The sequence below is a fragment of the Haliotis asinina genome, chromosome 3, assembly GCF_037392515.1.
Source record: "Haliotis asinina isolate JCU_RB_2024 chromosome 3, JCU_Hal_asi_v2, whole genome shotgun sequence".
NCBI classification, from domain to species: domain Eukaryota; kingdom Metazoa; phylum Mollusca; class Gastropoda; order Lepetellida; family Haliotidae; genus Haliotis; species Haliotis asinina.
Window position 1 is genome coordinate 52,848,240 of NC_090282.1, and position 21,660 is coordinate 52,869,899.

At 39.4% G+C, this 21,660-nt stretch overlaps 1 protein-coding gene and 2 pseudogenes across 1 annotated transcript in view; 2 read left to right on the top strand and 1 right to left on the bottom strand.

Annotated features, from left to right (window-relative positions):
* Positions 1-4,128: 4,128 nt before the first annotated feature.
* The window catches only part of LOC137278157 (small conductance calcium-activated potassium channel protein 2-like), a 243,980-nt gene continuing 226,448 nt past the window's right edge, over positions 4,129-21,660 (bottom strand). Inside the window, exons 8-9 of the mRNA XM_067810330.1 lie at positions 19,082-19,183; positions 4,129-4,797 (exon numbers count right to left, since the gene is read on the bottom strand). Coding sequence (XP_067666431.1) covers positions 4,618-4,797; positions 19,082-19,183 — 282 coding nt within the window. The 3' untranslated portion in view covers positions 4,129-4,617. The remainder of the gene's footprint in view (positions 4,798-19,081; positions 19,184-21,660) is intronic.
* Positions 12,400-14,881, top strand: LOC137277232 (uncharacterized; annotated as a pseudogene).
* On the top strand, positions 14,886-16,537 carry LOC137277234 (uncharacterized; annotated as a pseudogene).

Sequence of the window (21,660 nt, forward strand, 5' to 3'; positions counted from 1 at the left end):
CAGATGCTTTTGTGTAAACCCGGAGAGAACGCGGTATTACAGTTGTTTACTGAATTCAACCGTGTGGTCGCCATCCTGGAAAGATCCTCTCGGAGAATTTCACGCTGTTCATTCAGGTCTACCTAGGTGAGCCATCGCAGGGCGATATTGAGATCATGAAAGGAATCAAACTCCGGTGGGTTAAAAAACAACAGGTCTGCATTTGTGGGAGGTGATTCACACACCGGTCTGCAAGGTGTCAGTGATAGTGAAAGACACTATATCTCTAACCAAGATTTTTCTATCTGAGCACATCAATTTTATTAGTTCACGCTTGAGACATTATCAGTAAACAATTGGAAACTGTTTTCTAACAGTTTTATAAACAATGGTAAGCTCTAATGAAACACTTGGTGATCTACGAGACACAAAGAGATTCAATTTACCTGGTGAGGAAGCCACCCCGTTCCTCTTATACTTCCACCCCATTTGTCTTAAAGATAACAGATATAAACAAATGCCAGAACTTGAATGGTTACTTAAAAAAAACCTAACCAACCGTTACATCATTTTTAATCAGAATGATTACGTTTCTAAAATTACTAACAACGGGATACTTCTCACATCCTTTAATCCCTTAAAAGAAAATTCTATACAAGTGTTACGAATACAAGTGTTACGAAAAAGAGTGTGATAAGTCATGCCACCGGAGGTTGTTTACGTCTGAATATCGGAAGCATCCAGGGGCATGACTTACTTAGGGAGGCTTGCATATGGTATGAAAATACACACAACACTAATTACAGACACATGTTTCACAGAAATTTCTGAGCCAAGAATACTTTTAGATGGTTTTAGAATATTTTGGTTTAAAAGGCATGGGAATAAACGCTGTTGAATCATAATAAGACAAGGCTATAAGCAATCAATAAGCCTCGATGGGATTCATATTGTGGATGAAAACACACCTATTAATATCTCACCCATTTACCTGTACGATAATGTAAACCTTATAGGCTTAAAATATATCAATCAAAAACAGATAATTAAAAACTAATTCATAAACTACATTATGGACAAATACAATGGGGCTGCATCCAGCCGTAGATGAAGAAAGAAATATAAAGGGAAGTGCAGACGGATTTTGACTGAAACAGATATATGAAATAAAACACCAGCTAGAACAAGAGCATGATATCCATGCTTTAAACTACATAGATGGTGCTGATACCACCCTAATGGTAACTAGCATGGGGTTAGGAGCAGTAGGAGTTGGGCTGTTGACAACAGTTGTAGCCGCACCAGTGGTGTTAGGACTTGAATTAGCAGCTGTAGGGAAAGGAACAGATGGGTCGGTTTTTAAATTTGTATCCTGCAAATTGAATCGTAAACCAAAGAAACACGATGAAATTAGAATTCTTGTTGTATCAAAGTTAAACACGATAGAAGATCATGTTTCCACCACACTCAATGACAACAAAATCTCAGAAGAGTTTCGTTTGATCCTAGGCGAACAAGAGAAATACCACCAAATGAAGAAGGAGATTCGATCAAAGGTTCATAAAACATCTTCTATAAGTGAGGATGAGAAAAAAATATATATAAAACAAGGGATACAACAAGCCCAACAAGCATTTATCACGAAAACCAACGGTACAATAGAAGATACAAGTTAAACTGTTTCGCTGAAGTCAATGTGGAGGATACCCTCCTACCACCTGGTTACAGAGAGTAATATACGGAACAGGGACGGTGGGGCCACCACCATATACAGAGAATTCCCCGTCGGCATTTGTCCAAACATATTTAAACTGTAATTATTTTATAGGTATACCATTGTGGGGGGTTTCCCAACACCTCTGTAAATTTATATGTGAATGGTTTTTTGCAGATGAAAAGTAGTTCTATAATTAGTCTCAGATGTGGTGTACCTTTTGGTTTTCCCTGCAAATTTGCAGGCGATTTGGCCATGTGAGCCAAAACCACCATTCCCTATACTACTGCTCTTCTTTGGTAATGAAGTGGTCATCAACTGTGAAATTTCAACGATTTCCCAACACTAGTAAATACTATGCAAAAGATTAAAAATATAGATGAGAATGAGATATTGTCGGCATGACAAGGGCTTCATCATTATGCTGCTAATATGATGAACATTTCTATCTAGCATGACTTAATAGTGTATTTTAACTTAGCTAGTTGGAGAGAGTGATAAATTTACAAGATAACCCCATGAAATTTCACAAGCCAGTTGGGACAGTGACTGTGGAGATTTACTGGCCTGACTGGACTGTTACTTGCCACAGATGAGTGATCCAGTGGCTACTTTCCACACTGCCAGTATCATACTGTTAGGGCTTGCATAACTGCCCAGACTATATGAAACCACTTGCCCACTGCAAATCTTTGTGCCGGACATCTTAATGTTGGGCCATTTCTGAAACAGGTAAACCATATTAACATCAACACAAGGCATGATTGCACCTGCCCTGGAACCAGAGACATTGGAATAGACTTGTGTTAAGTGATTCGCCAATGGAAGAGTGTGAGCATGGCATCGGAGAAGGAAACATCACTCCCATTGCTGTATACAGAAACCTAATCTATTTTGTCACAGGAGTGTAATGGTTTGGGGAGCTTTCACCAGGAACATCCTGTTCTAATTCGTGGGAACCTCACTTCAGAGGGATATCGTGGCCAGGGTCTCCTATCACGAAGCAACCTTTACCAAGGTTAACCTAGCTCCCATTCTTTAACACTGCACTTTAACACTAACACTGTTTACCTTAGTGACTTATGATCACCGTAGTGCTTTGTGAAGGTCTGTATCCTGCAGCTGGGGCCTTTCACCACACTTTGAAATGAAATTTCCTGCAAAATGCTGGTATTGGTGTCATGGAGTAGCCATTCAGATCAACTAACCTCAGTCCCACTGCATACATATGGGATGCTCTTGGAAGTCTTTGAGCCTTGAGACATTAACTCCAGAGTGATTAAGAGCTGAGTGCCATGTTGGTGCAGCAGACATCAATGATTTGCTGATGTGAATGCAAGAGAGGGGCCTACATGGAGCTGAACAAGTTTCAATACAGGCCTATGAGATCAAAAAGTGACTGCATCATACTACTGTTGGCTTTGGAGGGTCTTGCTTTTGTGCTCATTCATTACATCCACAAACCAGATTTATCCACAAGCAACACACTTTGTTCCATATGGATATGTTTGAGACATAAAGTAACACATACGATGTTTCTTATTTTGTTCAGTATACTTGTAGTGTGTATTGAGAGACCTCATCAAGGTCCAAAACTGCATCCTCCACATAAAAAAAGGCACTACATGTTCATGAGGAGTGCAGTTTTTGAGCAGACAGAAAAACAAACTAGATTCGTATATGATCAAGTTCTTTCATGGATAAATCTCCTTTTTAATTCTTTGAAACACAACATTTCCTAATGTATGGCGAAGTGATGGGTGGTAATAATATTGTCCAACAGCATATATATATAATTGTTGACTTCCAATACCAATCACATGAAAAATTAATTTCATTATATTGTGAAAAAGATTTTTTTAAGATATGGCTGCCACATTCAACTTCAGATCAGATTTGAACCTACCATACACATGCATGGGGCACCATTGGTTTCAATTTCAAGTTTCACATACATTGGCCCAGTGATTTGTGACAAGAAATCCTGATGTTAATAGACATTGATGAAAAAAGATTGGCAACAGGGGCATGACATAAGCTCACTTGATTTCCAGTCAGGATAGCCAATATATGATTTAGAGGCTGTCTTGTAATATAACTAACAAATCGGAAAACACATAATTAGGTAGGGACCCATTGTTCATACTACATCATAATTATTTCTTGTAATTGTCTAAATCCTTTCATTTAATGTAAAATGCATGCAACAAGCTAAATTTTTCTTACAGAATGTAGAATACACATTGGTGTTTCAGATTTTTAAATAGGAGCACAAGTTTCTCATGTATTGGTGCACAGTGGACATGCCGAAATGCTAGACATTTGTGTTGCAAACTAAATTCACAAGGGTCTCAGCCATTGGAATCCCTCAAAACACAAATGGTGATTCAGTATGTGAACAATTCTAAATGCCAATATGGACAGACAAAGAGACATCAGTGACATGTACTTTATATCATAAAAGTAAACATTATTATACACATCTGATAATCACACAACTGTATATGTATCTGTTCCTTAAGTGAGTGTATGACCTCAAGTGAGATAAGTTGTCAGATTGTGACAACATAGTTTGGAAGTTGAAAAGTTACTTTTGGCAAATAATTTGCTTGTCTGCCTTTACAGTTTGTCATTCCACCATAGAATTTTAGCCAACAGATATTGTAGTTAAAATATTCACATGGCTTCAGTGTTGTTTTGTTTTTTTGCACAGTGGAGTGGCACTGAGAGAACATGGTATGGAAATGGAGGGTCTGCACACACATAACAGTGCCTGTAAGTCCTGACTTCTACCTCAAACAATAGGCAGAGCAGACAGATGTATGACAATTTAACAGGGGTGTCACACCTTTCCACATCCCCAATCTTCAATCCATCCTTTTAGCCATACAGAATTGTGCTTTGGTAGCAATTCTCATTCTGGGCTATATCTGACTGGAAGAATTGTTGAAGGGTACAGGGAAATGTCGCCTTCTTCGAGACGGTGGTGAAAAACGACGGACAGTAGGCCCACAATCTGCAGGTAAACATTGTTGGTCTTGCTGCTCTAGCTGTTGGGCAATAAGGCTTTGGGCAATTACTTTAGGAAGTCCGTCCAGTTGTGACTGAAAATAGACAAGCAGACAGGCACTGATCAGATATGGCATTTGTAATGTTTGTAAAATAGGCATGTCTACGGGCTATGATTTTGTGTTCACTATGCAAATCTAGCTGTTCTTTAGTTTGACTCCAAAAATTTCATACATCTAGTTCCTAAGAGTCAAACTAAACCAAAGATAAGGCATAATATTTCAAATGAAACGATGACACTGTATTGTGCAACAAATAGAATTCTCCAGCAGACTGATGCTATGTTTAATCAATTTTAATTAAATTCAGAAACTAACCGATAGAAATAATCTGTGTTTAGCTTGATGTTTTAGGATCTCTTTTTATTTATATGCATATTCTAAACATTTGGGCTTTTTAGTATCATTGGATTATATATTTTCAGACTATGTATTTATGTAATCAGTCAGGCTGCATTAGACAGACATAATAAATACTCAGATGATTTTTTGTTTGTAAGATAAAATTGTCTGTAATAAGTTAGTGACGTGTTTTATGATTGTTCATGCAGGAATTAAGAAAACAACAGACGCTGAAAACCCTTAACAAAAGGATACTAAAAAAAAGTTTTTGTGACACACAAACAACAAAGAGAATCAGTGTTAAACTTTTACTGATGTGAATGTAATGTTTTGGGGTTTGTTTATGATCATCAGGCCATAAAAGCCTGACATGTGCATTTTAGCTGGTTCACATTGTCAGTAGAGAGTATGTCCACCTTGTGCAGTGATGCAGGCTGTGCCAGGCCTGCTTCACTGAAGCCTCTTAACATCCATACATGTCCTGGAGAGGATAATTCAATAACTGAGGATGGATTAGGCAGTAATCCTGCAGCATCGTAGGAAGATTCAGATGACGTTGTAAATGTCACTCGATTTCCTCCCAGACATGTTCAAAATTGTTTGGATAAAGATACTGATGTACAACTTGAGCAGTGTGTAGTCTGGCCTTATCAAGATCATAACATCCCATCGTCTGGCAATCATCTGGTTCCAGAACATATGGCGTGATGTATTGTTCATCTGTACTCCTGTAGACTCTTGTCCTGACATTAACATTGTGAAGAAGGAAATGTGACTCATCAGTAAAGAGACCTTTTCTCGACTGGAGACATCAATGTCTGTGTTCTGGTGTCAGAATTGGTTGTTGGCCTAGACATCTTGCATGGGTGGTGTAGTTGTGTACATGAACAGTGACTGTATTTGCTGATACACCAGAGGTACCGGCTGGAACTTACGTGGATGTACATAGTTCAAATCCATCAGTTTTGTGATTCTTCAAAGGCTTTTAGAAGTTGGTGTAGTAATACAGGACAAATATTTATGGATAGCAACTTCTTGCGTTTATTTTCACAACGTTTCAGGGCTTATCCTAGCCCCCTCATCAGGTTAAGCTGAACTGAACAGTAACGCTTACATGTTAACTCCGCCCATGACCTCACAATGCTTATGACCTCAAAATGCTATGACAACATGATACCAGTAGCTAACAGGAATACTGACAACATAATAGAACTGGTAGTGAATGGTTACAACTAACATGACTCATAGAATGAATACATCTTATTTGGATATATAGTAGTGTTGTTGGATTAAATTATATATCCAGATAAGATGTATTCCTTCTTGTATTTATTTTGGTACATAAGATAACATATCATACCCATTGTATGTTGTTTAATGCTTCACCTAAGACAAATTATAGTGGTCTATAAATAATCAAGTCTGGACAGGACAATTCGATCAGGACCCCAAACATGTTAGTTGTGACTAAACACCAGCACAAGCTGAACACAACTACTGAAGAAGTGACAACTGATTCTTAAAATATTTCTTAATATAGTCAAAAGATTTATTTACTATAATCTAATTAATTTTAATTTGATTTTATGAATATATTATAAAGTCAAAGCAGTCATTTGATCATAACACTAAAATTCTAAGTCAAGTTTTTTGACCAAATAACTAAACTGTTTTAGTTAAGAAAAAAAGTCCAAAAGCAAAATGCAAAAAAAATAAAGTTAACACTTTATTTATCAGGTTTGACATAGTGTTTTGCATTACTTTTTTTGACAAGTGAGACTTGAGGAACACTGTTCTTAAAACAGTTCTTAAAACATCTGCATTTCTTGGTCTCACATCTCTTGCTGCCAGCAGAGTTACACCTTACAAAACCGCGGCCTCCTGATAAAGACTCGGCTCAAACAACAGCATGAAGGGATACTTAAGTTTCTGTGTTTCCTTCTCACAAAGTTAAGAATTTATTGGTTTAATGTGCACAAGGATCATATCTATCCAAAGGTCTTTTAGTTCGGTGATTACATGACCCATTGATCTCAGAACCAGTTCCTACTCACTGTATCAACTTTCTGAATTTTCTTGTTTGGACAATAATTCTTTCTTGCAGCCCCAAGACAATGCAATTCTCTGCCAGTTCACATCAAAGACCCTGATTCTCTGACAACTGTCCAGTCAAAGCTGAAAACTTATCTTTTCTACTCTGTATTTAAATGAATCTCTCCCAGTTCCCCCAGTTCATTGAGCATGCACTAGTGTGTGGATTATGGTGCATAACAAGTGGCCATTAGTATTTTTATTATGTTTTACAGTTTAAAGATAAAGATGCAACAGAGACGGTTTGGGTGAACGTCTCATCATCAGCTCAAGGCCCTCGCCATCTCTACACGCAGCTCAGACAAAACGAATGGGACTTCTCCCAGGAAATACTGCCTAGTCAAACTCACCAAGAACTTTCCGGAGAATATGAATGCTCACGAACAATGCAGTCTTCTGCATTACCCAGATTGTCAGAAGGGTTGTGCTCCCGGTGGAGAACCTGGGCACTCCCCTGATCTGCGCCAAGAGATCAGGAGGTACCAAACCAAGGGCTCCGAGAACAATGGGTGACAGTGTACTTAGGATGCAAGCGAGACATTTCAAAGGCGAGGTCCGCATATTTATCATGCTTTTCCTGAGTCTTGCCAATCACACTGCTGTCAAAAGGGACAGAAAATTCAATGATATAAATACGTTCATCTTTTATCAAACAGGACAAGATCGGAATTGTTGGCTTGAATTCATCAGGCTGTATATTGGCCTATTCCTGAGAAGTTTATAAGCATCATTTTCCAGGACGCCTTGGGCATGTTCAGGGTTGTACCATGGATGGACCTCGCGGTCAAAGCCACAGGCATGGGGGAGACGATAGTGAAAGCAGTGAGCCATGCCATCATGTCTTTCAAGATATGCTGTTTGTGCCAAGGAAAGGCATCCACCGATTAGGTGTCTCTGTAAATTCTTTGCATAATCGACTTTTCATGTTCACATTTTGATAAAGAATCACATTCTGATGATTGCAAGTGGGAAATAACTGGTCCTGAGCAGCAAAAAGGAAGCAGGATTATGTCCAGAAACTGGTAGGGGGAGGGACGGCATCTCAGCTACGTTGACCTGGTCACAGGCTGTGAATTCCTTTGACAGAATATGTCTGATGATGAATCCTTTCGTACTTGGAAATTTTTGTTTATACTGACAGTGAATACATAGTGATTTAAACTCTACACAATCTCTGGTGATATTACAGTACTTGGAAAGTTCTTTCATTCATGTCCCATTGCAATGTGTGTTCACCGTATAATGTCAAAGGTCTCTTTAACAAATAGAAACTCCTCTTTGTGCCATAGTCTTCACTTGATCTTGTTTAAACAGTGTGAAACTGTGAACATAGTAAACTGGCTTTGATGAGTGGTTGAGTCTCTACACGCAAGAATCTCATACTTGGACAAAAGATAGTAATCTTGGTGTGTCTTCTTTGATTCACTGAGGCAAGTTGTGTGAGCACTTGAGTTGTGGCATAGTACTTTTGTTTGGGGATGAACACCTTCTTTAGTTCCTCATTGATTCAATTGCCCATAACTGAATATTCAGATGTTGCCAAAGGGGTAGGTAGAAAAATAATTAATAAGTTTATGACAGGGTTGTAAACAACCATATCCCTAAAAATATTGATGATGGGGCATTAATGTATAAGAAATTTTGAAATAAGAAATGTTTAAGAAAGATGAATTGAAAATAAATAAAAAGCCAAAGTTAAGAAGAGAAAGAGGAAAAAACAGCAGTGGTAGTAGTCATAAAAGGGGGCATATTGGTAATGGGGGTGGGGGAGTGAGGGGATTTATAAGAGAATTGATATAGCATAATGTGGCATATAACGTAAGTACAGATAAGCTGCATAATTTAAACAAGGGGACGTATGAAGAAAAAAGAGGGGAAAAGAAGCTTGCGGAGGTGAATGGCCTTAGCCTTGACCGAGAGAGCTTGCGACTGTTAACATTAGTGAGAGAGGGGTGCACGGACATGGCTGTGAGCATCTATGGATAACTGAAATTGAGTACTAGGCTTATGATGGTGCTAAATAGAAACAGATAGTATGTATAAATGAGGTTTGAATACCTGGTCTAAATGTTTAAGTTTATTGTGAGAGGGGTTGTAGAAATTTGTTTGGGAAGCACTAAAGTTTTTTGTAGTAGTTTGGTGTTTTGTAGGAAAGCTGCCTGGGCTTTGGAGATACTGGCTGGATTGAGTAGGTTCAAGAGTAAGTGAATATTATTGGGACATTTAGTAGGTATGCTGTTATGTAATTACTTGATATATGTTTATTGTTGGTGGTGTGAATATGTGGTTTATGTCTTCTTGTGTTTTGCAATGTGTCCATAATCCATCTGGGTGTCTATTTTGAATGTAAAGTGTGTAGTTTAGGTATGTGTTGCCTATAATTAGTCTGTTTATGTAGGGATTGTTCTTACTGGAGATTTTATAATAGAAGTAAACCAGGTTGATTTGTTGATTTGTCTGACTTCTGTTTAGAATGTGTGAAAGTTGATGTTTGATGATATGTCGGATGTTGTGAGTTCAAGTGTTGTGTCTGCAGTGTCATTTCCTGGGATGTTTGAGTGGCTGGGAATCCATATGAATGTGACAGTTTTGTATCAGCATTTGAGTGAGTCGGTTTCAATTACTATATTGTGAATGAGGTCTGGATGAGATTTGGAGCGCATGTTGTGTAGTTGTTTGATGCAGATGAGTAGGTTGGTTTGCATCAGGAAGTTAGATGGGAGGGGATTAGGTGCAGTGCAGTGCAGTGAGGATGGCTGTTAGTTCTGTATGGTTTATTAAGGTGTAGTTGGTATAGTGGAGGTTGGTTGTTGAACATGTATGCCCAGGACAGTGATTTTGTTTGGGTTGATTGAAGCATCCATGAAAATGTGGGTTTGGGTAGGGTAGTTGGTTTTAATGTAGTTGTTTGTGATGTTCATTATGGTAGTTTGTTTGTGTTTTTATGCAGCTGCTGTAGGGTGATGTCTAGGGTGGTGTCTGTGATGGGTAGGGGTTTGTCATATGTAGCTTGTAATGGAAGGTGTGTGTTGTATATACTTTATCCGTTGTGCATGTATCAGACTGTAGATATGGGTGGGGCATGGAACTGTTGATGGGTTGAATTTAAATTTCTTAAGTGTTGGTTTCTCTTTGTTGTACTTGTGTATGATGAGTTTGGATGGGGGGTTGTGTTGGGCTCCAGCCCAATAAGTGAGTGCTGTTTGGTCAGTTGTTTGCATGATTGAAGTGGTGCCTGTAAGTAGAAGTGTGTTAAGTAAGGTCCCACTCCTCATGCAAAGGGCTAGTTTGAGGGCTTTATATTGGCCTGGGTTTAATTGTTGAAGGTTACAGGGGTAGAGGGAATGGACGACTGGGGCAGCGTAGTTCAGTCTTAACGTTATAGGAGTTTTGTTTATCTTGATTAGTGTGTGTTTGTCAGCAACCCAGTTTGTGCTGCTGCTGGCTCTCGTTAGTTCAATATTTTTTTGACAAGAGTTGACCAAGTTACGAATGTGGGGTGTCCATGTAATGTGCTGGTCAAAAGTTACTCCTAAGAATTTAGCTTCTTTTTTAATTCAATTCCCCCTAATCAAAAATGGACTTGTCTGTGCACATTTTGTCTTTTCCAGAGCATAACTTTCAACAATCTTGGCACATAGATAGGTCTGGTGGTGTACTGGTTTGTTTTGGTAGATTTCGATTCCTGAATGGAATATTTTTTATGTTTCCATGGCAACAAGTTTGACAGATTGAAGTTGGTGATAGTGCTGCTCTTTCCTGGAGCAGAACTTTAAAACCATGCAGTACTTCATCACCAAGCTTGGTACATAGATCTAGTAGACCTTTTGCATTTGCACAGAAACAATTTTGGCTTCAACTGAATTTGGTGGTAGTGCTTCTTTCTGTAGTAGAACTTTGAAACTTTTCAGTGCTGTCTTTCCACTTTGCTATATAGACACTAAAATATTGACATAATCCCACACCATCACAAAGGCAACAGGGTTCAGCTGCATGGATCAACTCCCAGTGATGTGCCTTGTCTCCATGCAGGGCTTGGGAATATGAGTTTTCATCAGATCAATGGACCCTAAGCCTTGTCCTAAAGTATGTCTGATGAGATGATATGACTTTAGACAAGCAGCTCACAGACACCTTATGGTGGCACCTTACATTGCTAACGCAGCAGCAAATGATTCCAAATTGCAAACTGATATATTGGTTAAAACTTATATGTGAAGTTTGGAGTTAATCTCTGTGGTATAAGTTACAATCGGCACTTTCATTCACAACTGATGTTTCCCTTCGTAATTAATTGACAAAATGGCATACTTTACATCCCAAAAACTGCATAAAAATTAATAAAGAATACTTAACTATCCCTGAGATATAATTCTAACTAGGGTCCATGCAAACAACAAAAGTAATTGTGAGTCCCCATGGTCCCTAGTATGGTGGTGATCTCTTGCCTATTTTCATATTATGTTTTGTCCAAATTGTGCTATTAGCTTAACTTCACACGCTAGTTTAAATTCAAACTGTGATTGTTCAGTTGTTTTACTCTCCTTTGATGAAAGGTTTTATTATATGTACATATTCTTTATAAATGCCAAATTTGTTTTGTCACAATATAGCTGAAACATTGACGTTAAGTATTAAACTCACTGCAGGTTTGCTTGGCAGTGTAATGAGGCAAGAGAGTTATTCCCCTTGGATAACTCTTGGGTGGGAGAGGCCTGGTTGGGCGGACGAGCGCGTGTTTTGCTTGAGTTGGAATTACATCATAACAAAGAGTCCTTACGTGTCCTGTTGATTCACAAGTGGTATAGTATCCCTTTACCTAAATTGGCATGGTGGCAGCTAGATACGACTCATGTCTAACGAAGCAGGCGTCTCATTTGGTCAGTGTTGCTTGTGTGTCACTAAATGTGGTTGACAGGACAACTCCGTTCAGAGGCATGACAAACAATGGTGACGATGTCCAACAAGCCCAAAGGCAAACTGCACAACAAAAAGTAAGCAGTTTAGAACTAATGCTTGGACAAATTGCCAATTTCTGCCCTATCATCTCGAGAAATACTGTTATCAAGAACTCTACATCCATAGGCTGTATATGGCACGCCTTGCGCCTTCACTTTGGATTTCAGGCCACTGGTGGCAGTTTCCTCGATTTCACAGACATTAAGCTCAAGCCTAACGAGACCTGAAGATTTATATCAGAGACTCATGGCCTTTGTGGAGGACAATTTACTTCGTCGTGACGATGGTATCATCCACCATGGCACTGCACTGGACGAGGATGAGGAGCTCTCACCATCATTGGAAAACTTTGCGGTGCTTATTTGGCTTAGACTAATTCATGCTGACCTGCCAAAGTTTGATAAACAATGTTATGGTATAGACCTGCGCTCACGTACTGTTGCCTCACTGAAACCAGAAATCTCTCAGGCTCTTGACTCACTACTGGATGAAATTCGCACTGCAGAGGATGCTAAGGTAATGAGAGCTACCACAAACCAAAAGCACTCTTCACCCTTCCCAGTTCCTAAACAAACAACACGACCAATGCGAAAGGACAGAAAATCGAGTCCACTATGCAAAGCTGCTGGTGGGCAATTGCAAGCTCCTTCCAGATCATGATCGCAGATACATGCTTAAGGCCAGGCAAATAGTGAATATCCTTGATGACTCCAAAGAGGTTTCTATTGATCCTGGTTACACACTGGACAGTGTGGGTGCTGAAGAACCCCCTGCAGATTCTCTTTCAACACTTCGAGTTCAGGTTAGACAATCTCCACACATGGACACCTTCTGTGGTCACATGACTGCTCGTCTGATAATAGATAGTGGAGCCACCGGAAACCTAATCCGCCTCTCCATGGCGACATATCTTGGTGCTGTTATCAAAAAGAGCTCCCAGTCAGCTCATCAGGTGGATGGTTCATCTCTCCTTAAGGTTGTTGGAGAGACAAGCATACTTCTATGCCCTGACAACAAGGAATTCAGTTTCAATGGTCTTGTGGTGGAGAACCTTGATGTGGATATTCTTGCAGGAATACCATTTATGAAGGCAAACGATATAGCTATACGTCCTGTGAAGAGGCAGATCATACTTGGTGATGGCATGATATACATGTATAGCTCAGGAAAACCATCAGACAAGCATACTGTTAGAAGAGCCTGTGTGCTCAGAGCCCCGAACAAATCTGCTACCATATGGCACGGGGAGTTTATGGAGATACCTGTTCCAGAAAGTTATTCCTCATCAGATGACATGTTTGCCATTGAACCCCGACTTGATACCAATTTTGGAGCATCTACAGTGTCACCAATGTGGCCAGAAGCAGATGTCTTTCTAGTGTCTTAGACAAACTACAGATTCCTAATCTGACAGATACGCCACAAACACTCAAGGAGCAATGAGCACTTTTGTCAGATACGTCCAGTATTCATTCCAGAAGTTCCTGTTACCGACCTTGTGGAGGTATCTGAACAGACACCCAGTGCACCCCATCAAACTAAGGAAAAGAATTTCTCCAGTCCAGTCCGTATAGACCCAGACAACATACTACCAGCAGCCACAAAATCACAGTTTGCATCACTTCTCACAGAATTCGACAAGGTTTTTGACCCACACATTGAGGGGTATAATGGAGCATCAGCACCATTTGAAGCCTTCGTTAACATGGGTCTGGTACAACCTCCTCAACCTAAATTCACAGTGCCACAGTATTCAAGAGACAAACTCTCTGAACTTCAACAGAAGTTTAATGAACTAGAGGATATGGAGGTGTTCATTCGACCAGAGGATGTCAGCATTCATGTGGAATATGTCAATCCCTCCTTCTTGGTCAAGAAGTCGAGTGGTGGTTACAGACTGGTGACTGCATTCTCCGATGTTGGCGGATACATTAAGCCACAACCCGCAATCATGACGAATGTAAACTCAACTCTCCAACAAATCGCCAAATACCGGTATCTGATATCCACAGACTTAACGAATGCCTTTTACCAGATTCCACTAGCCAAGGAATACATGAAGTACTGTGGCGTAGTAACTCCATTTTGGGGTGTTAGGGTGTATGCTAGATCAGCCATGGGAATGCCAGGATCAGAGACAGCTTTAGAAGAGCTTATTTGCCATGTGTTAGGAGATCTACTGGGACAAAGGATTGTTGTCAAACTTGCTGACGATCTTTATTGTGGAGGTGATACACCCAAAGACTTTCTGTTCAATTGGCGCCGCATGCTAGAGGTACTCAAGCACAATAACATACCACATCAGTTACCATCTTAGGTTGGCACTGGCACCAGGATTCCATCAGAGCAAGCCCTCACTGCATTTCTACTCTGGCTTCATGTCCACCTCCAGTGACAGTGCATGGACTACGATCGTTTATTGGTGCCTACAAGATCCTGTCTCGTGTGATACCTGGTTGTTCCACCTTTCTTACATTTTAGGATGATGCAGCTGGCGGACACCAATCAAAGGATAGGTTACTATGGACTGACCAGCTACTTGCAGCTTTTAAGACGGCACAGGAAAGGCTTATCCTCAAAAAGGTCAATAGTTCTCCCATGTCCTGAGGATCAATTATGGATAGTCACTGATGGTGCTGTCAGGAAGCCAGGAATCGGTGCTACTCTGTACATTAATTGTGATCAATCACTGCACATAGCTGGATTCTTTAGTGCCAATTTCCGCAACAGTCAGTCAGTACCAGGCTACAGTTCCACACCTTGCCGGCTTGGCCAATGCCCATCAGATTTTGCAAACAGAAATGCACCAGATTGTATCGATCCATCTTGCCAGATTTACTCCTTTATTGAGTGCAACGAGGGTTCAGTTGTCAGACAAGTCTTCATTTCTGACATCTAGAATGGCACTAAGCAACTTCCCTTTCCATTAGAGCAGCTTGGCACTTCCCTTTCCAGTAGACCAGCTTGGCGCTCCCTACAGGAGGAGTGCTCAGATCTTAGATGAACTCATGCTCATCTTCTCCAAGGTACAAGACCCTTGAAAAAGTTGACAGATATAAAAAATGTCAAGCGATACTTGAATGCAGCAACTATCTCCAATGATGGCTTACTTGTGGTCCGACGTACAGACCCACGCCATCAAACACGGAAGTGTATTGTCGTCCCAAGACAGGTTCTCAATGGACTTATCACTGCTTTGCATATTCAGCTCACCAGCTCAAGCAAGTATGTCACAGATACTTCTTCGCTCTAGATTTGGACAAGTCAATTGAGAATGTCACAAAATCCTGCCATCAGTGTGCCTCTCTGAGGAAGACACCACACGCTGTGGTAGATCAAAGCACCAGTGATCCTCCTGAAAGTGTTGGTTTGACATTTGCATGAGATGTCATGCAACGTGAACACCAGTTCATTCTTGTCCTCCGGGAATGCGTGACATCCTACACTGCGGCTTGCATTATTGAAGATGAAAGCAGCTCAACCCTTTGCGATGCTTTGACATGCCTTTGCATCGAATTCTGTCCTCTTGATGGTCCTCATGCTATTATTCGCACCGATCCTGCCCAAGGTTTCAAGAGTCTTAAGAATAATGAGGTACTTCAGTATCACAGATTGTCACTTGAAATAGGCAGAGCTAAAAACAGAAACAAGAAACCTGTTGCTGGGAAGGCCATACAAGAGTTGGAGGATGAGCTTTTAAGTCAAGGTCCCCTTCGTGGCCCAACCACTGCGACTACCCTTGCCATTGTGGTAGCTCGCTTAAACTCACGCATTCGCTCTCGTGGTTTATTATCTCGCGAGATGTGGATGCAAAGAGATCAGTTTACTCTCTGTCAGTTACCTATATCTGACAAACAGCTGATTATGAACCAACGTGTTAGCTGTACATCAAATCACAGTCACAATGAGAAATCAACGGCTCCGAAGGGTCATCGTCCTGTCACTGACCAGATTGAGATCGGTGACTTGGTATACCTCCACAATGATTGTAACAAAAACATGTGAAAGATCTCGTTATCTAGTAGTTGCCAAGGGTGGCATATGGTGCAACATTTGCAAGTTTACAGGATCTCAGCTATGCAACAATTCATACAGAGTTAAGCTGTCAGAATGCTACAAGGTGTCATCTTGTATCAAGACTTCTCAGGACAAACTCACATACGATGACGCATCAGACAGTGAAGACCAACCTGATCAACCTCTTCACCTACCTTGTACCCCACAGATTCCTCTTGAAATCCTTACTCCACCTATACAACAGCCAGGATATCAGGAGCCCAACAGTATTCAGCAACCTGGCTTCACTCATATATCAGAGGAAAATGTGCCTTCTGTTGACTCTGACACTCCATCAGAGGTAGTTCCCTTCAAGGCCCTCCCATGAACAAAGACGGCTATGTCGTTTTAATGACTATGTTCTGGACTTTTGAATGTTATATTTCTCTGTTTTGTTCTACATGACTTTCAAGGGTTGCAGTCATGCCTATTGTTCGGTATGGTCTGAGGACCATGTGTGGGGTATTAATTTTCATTTATATTTTCTGTATTCGTATCATGACAGTTACAAGCTTGTCATGTGTCATACACCCACATCACTTCGCGCTGTATTACTTTTTTAGTTTATGCGACTTAAGCCTCAAAAAGGAAAAGAAAAAGACTGTCACGCCAATGCACGTTTGCTTGGCAGTGTAATGAGGCAAGCGAGTTATTCCACTTGGATATTATTAAATCATAACAAAGAGTCCTTACGTGTCCTGTTGATTCACAAGTGGTATAGTATCCCTTTACCTAAACTGGTGCACCCTAACTCTCCCAAACTAATTTTGAGACTTCTGCCATGAGGACCATATCACTTATTTTTGGAGCCTTAGCATGTAGAAAAAATATTCTGTATGTACAGTCAGTGTCACTCACTGTCAAACACATTAGCCCCCAATACATCACAATTTAGGTACCTGATTTGCCATAAAACTTACTTGATAAAACAGTAAGAATTGTGAGGGGGTATAAGAAGGTATAAATCATGGAAATAAACATCTTTCTTATCAGTTAATGAGTATTGCACCTACATTTTCAGTTACTTTACTCTTCAGACAAAAACCAATAAAATATTGTTCAGTGTCAAATATTCTGATTACATGAAATCGTCAAGGAACTTTCACACAAGCCACCTTCACTTTCAACACTTTCTGAGTATTGAGCCACCACAAATGCACCAAAATTGTCATGGTTATGCCTTCCTCCTTTTCTCAACATAATCCACATTATCCCTCCAATATTCCTTCAAATACTGTTCTGTTTTATGCAAACCATGAACTAACATCTGACACTTTGAGATGTTTGCAGTTCATGCAGGTGCACAGCTTGCTGTACCTTGGCCTCGCCTCTCTTATCCTCTTCTGTGCTGCCACCATAGCTTGCATTTGGTGGCAAGTTTTTCATACTTATTGATGCATGGCTTTCAAGTCAAAGGCATATTAGAGGCTGATAACGTGTAGCTTCTTCTGTTCTCAACAACGTTTTTTGTTTAGATTTCCCTGTCCTGAACCAGAGATTCAGAATGCACACCATCAACAAATTTCTATCACTGATGCAGAGAGCTTTCTAGCAATGTGATTTTCCCACACTCACCATACTTCTTTCCTTCTTGTTCTTGTACTAACTGTCAAAATTCCAATTTATCATGTATTGAAGCACTGCTCCCTCCTCCCAGCACTTGGCACATATGTTCAGACAGATAACTTTAACAGGACGTCCATTCCACACTTGATGAACTCTGGTGTGATCTCATCCATTCCATGCATTTTTTTGCCTCTTGATTGTCTTGCTCAGCACCTCCACTGATCATTTCTCCAGTGAGTGTGCCCAAGGTCTCCAGCCTGTTCAAGCACTGTATTGCTGTACTGTGATCTTTTCTCTGCCAGTGCTTCAACCAGGGCTGTCTTAATGACACCCTGAATTGAGACTTGGTCTGTGAGAAGAAACTGGTGCAGCTTAATTCATTGTGAAGGAACAGACCATTTTCATTCCATGTTGTCCTAGAGAGCCATGCCAAGATTCATGGACAATGGCCACTTTCATTGAAGTTGCAAACCTGTAACAACTTATCTTCTGATTCCATCAGCTCGCTGTCCCTGACATACAAAGACATACAAAGTTCTAACCACCCCACCCCACAAAAGTATTACATTTTCATAAGGAACCTGTTATGCTTGCCTATATATTATTTTGAGAAGAATGTGAAAACTTTTTGTGGAGTGAACAGGGTTCATAAGAGGATACAGGGGCATGCTCTCTGGGAAATGTGCTGCATGTAAATAAAGCAATATCCACAATTCAAGCACAATGTAGAAAATTATCATTCTTTCTAGCTCTTGTTTCAAAATATCAAAATGTTCATATCATCAAAACAGTTACTAAATACACTTTTTGAAGTAACACTTGAAAGATTCAAATTCAAACTGAAAGTTGGTCTGATTGTGAAGCACCTTTCTACTGAACTGCGAATAGTACTGAAAATATATCTCACACTTCTGGTTGACAATTAAGATGCTTTTTCAACAATAGTGACTTTTAAGGTCAAATTAAACCATTTAATCTCGAAACATTAACATACAAATGTAAGTTTTATCATACCCATGTAGTAGAAAATGCAATAACTGATATTCATTTTGACTGTACCAGAATGCAAAATATGTTTTTCTCAAAGATGAAACATATTTTATTTGTGTTTTGTATAATGTTGCTTCACAGTCGATACAAGATGAGAACTTTCCAAACCCAAATTGAAATATATTCAGTTGAGGGAACCAATTGTTCTGCATAGTTTGGAATGTTTCAAGTTGTTCCTCACTGGGTTCTGTGTTTAAACACAGATTGAAATTCTGACTGCAAGTAAGTTCTGATGAACTAAAACTCTATCACCTACCTGCATTGAGGCTAACTTTTCTTCAATCTTGTTCACACGTTTTTCTAGAGTTCCCTGATTGCTGTGCATGTCTGCTACCAAGTCCTGGATGTGTGTCTGTGTCTGAGTGATGAAAATTAACAAATCAGATGGCTGTAACTGTTTAAAAATATCCAGAAAATAGAGCCAGAGGATCTGTAACTCACTTGACCTCATTTGTTATAATGTCTTCAATCCACCTTTAGTTTAAATTAATAAAGTTGCATCTTGAAAGATTAAACCAAAGAGCCTAAAAAGTTCTTTGATACTGGACTGAATATTACAGACTTGTTTCCAATGCAAAAAGGTCACATATCTTTCAATCTCAAAGCTGCTATTTAATCCAAAACATCTAGCTATACAGCTCACCTTCTGGAATATTCTAATGTGTCATAAGTCAAACAAGGGTAAACAACAAGAAGTAATGGAAACAACAGAAATTTCAACACAACAATCATCTTCATAAAATATTCTTTAAATTCAACATTGACTAACACAAGACTGGCTATAATACTGGTGGCCTCCATCACGTGAATGGCATGGTTTCACTGCCAGCCATAATTACATATGAATTTCAATGGTTCAAGTTGAACAATATCAAAATACAAAGCAAGATACAACATACAGCTGTCGGCAACATCCACTGCCATTTTTTTGACTACTAGACATTAAAAGACCTGAAATTAATATGAGACAAATGAAGTCCATGTGATTTTGATGAATATGACAAAGAAATTAAACTGATGCCAAATTCAGATCAAATGAAAAATGTTAACCCTATATAAGCTGATCCAAGTCTTAATGCAGTATCATGATAACAAGGAACAAAATGTTGACCCAATATATGCTGCTCCAGGTCTTTCTACAATATCAGGATAGCAAGGAACAAAATGTTAACCCTATATAAGCTGATCCAAGTCTTCCTACAGTATCAAGGTAACAAGTAACAAAATGTCCCCAACACCACATTTCTAATCTATTCATTTAGATCTGATATGTATATAGATAATTACTGTTTCCTATGATCACACATTGTTAAACAGATATCACATGAATTGAATATGTCCACAAAAACGTTTAGAATGGTAAAATAGTGATCAACACATGCAAAACCATGTGCACTATCTGAAATATGATGTTTCCATTAATAAAAGGCCAACAATCTTATAACATAGCAAAATATAACACTTGCAGAAATTGATTTTGTTATGTACAGTAGTTCATGCAGTGCTATTGATGTACAGACATAATCCTCGACATGACAAGGTCACTTTGGCTTTGATGATGTGAACTGAACTGAGTTCACATAAACCTTGTTCTGCAGATCAGGGTCCTGTTCTGCAAAGCAACTGTAGGGCTATGAGAGTCATAAGTCTATGTTGAAGTATGTGAGTTATGATCGGCTATGATCATTATGAGGAATGGGGCTTAGATTAAATGTCAACAAAGAAAGCAAATCAACAGAAGTTGCTGACTGAATTCTCTGCAAAAGAATAATCCAGCTTCTTCATAGAAATATTCTATCACAAAACAGTGTGGGATATTAAATAAAAACGTGTCAAACTGTTGATGTATTATGTCTTGAATGAGATCAATAATTTGCTTTTGTAAGCCGGACATCCAACTGAGACTTGCATTAAGCATTAAATGACCACAGACTTTGTTTTATGATTAGCCAACACATGTAGTGTCCATCAAGTCTTTTACCATGCAAAGCCATATGAGAATTCGCCTCTACTCACAACACAATCATGGATTCAATAAGGAATGCACTAGTGTCAGCTTAGTTCATTATATCCCATTCTCTGCCAAGTTTATTTAAACTGGTGAGTGGTTGTTGACAGTGATGTATGATAACCAAGGATCTCTAAGATGTGTTTAATAGGTGCCATGTGTGACCAGACTGTAGTGCTGTGGTCATGTTCTCCAGTTGGAGGTACTCAGTAACAATGAGCCATGTGTGCTAGCTCTTGCATTGTCATCCTGAAACACAAAACATCCATGTCAGCATGCAAATGGTACCTCATGTGGTTCCATGATGTTGTCAAGGTGGAAGTGTCCAGGATGACATCCATGAACAAGGATTTTGACACATATTATCAAATCAAACTTAAAAAGAAATGAAGAAAAGGTCATAGTTTAAGATGAAGTAAAATGTTAACAAAACCATTAATCTCAAACTCTCTTGATATCTTTTACTGTAGTTCTTCAAACACAAAAATATTTTCAAAAGGCACTCAGACATTGACCAGTGTACGAAACTCCTAAAAAACACAGTTGACACGACCTTGAAAATTAAGTGAAGGTCACTAAAATCGACTGGGCTCTGCAACTTCCCTAGATAAAGCGTGGTGTTAAATATGAAGAAGGTACAGTGAATGGTTCTTGAGATATCTTGCTGACAAGGTATAGCACTAAAGTCCCTTTGCAACCTTGAGATGAAGGTCAAGGTCACCAAACCTGACTGAGACTGTTCTTTTACTGTGATAAACCTAGATACTAAATATGAAAAGAATCTAGTTAACGGTTCTTAAGATATTAAATCTGTACGGATGGACAGA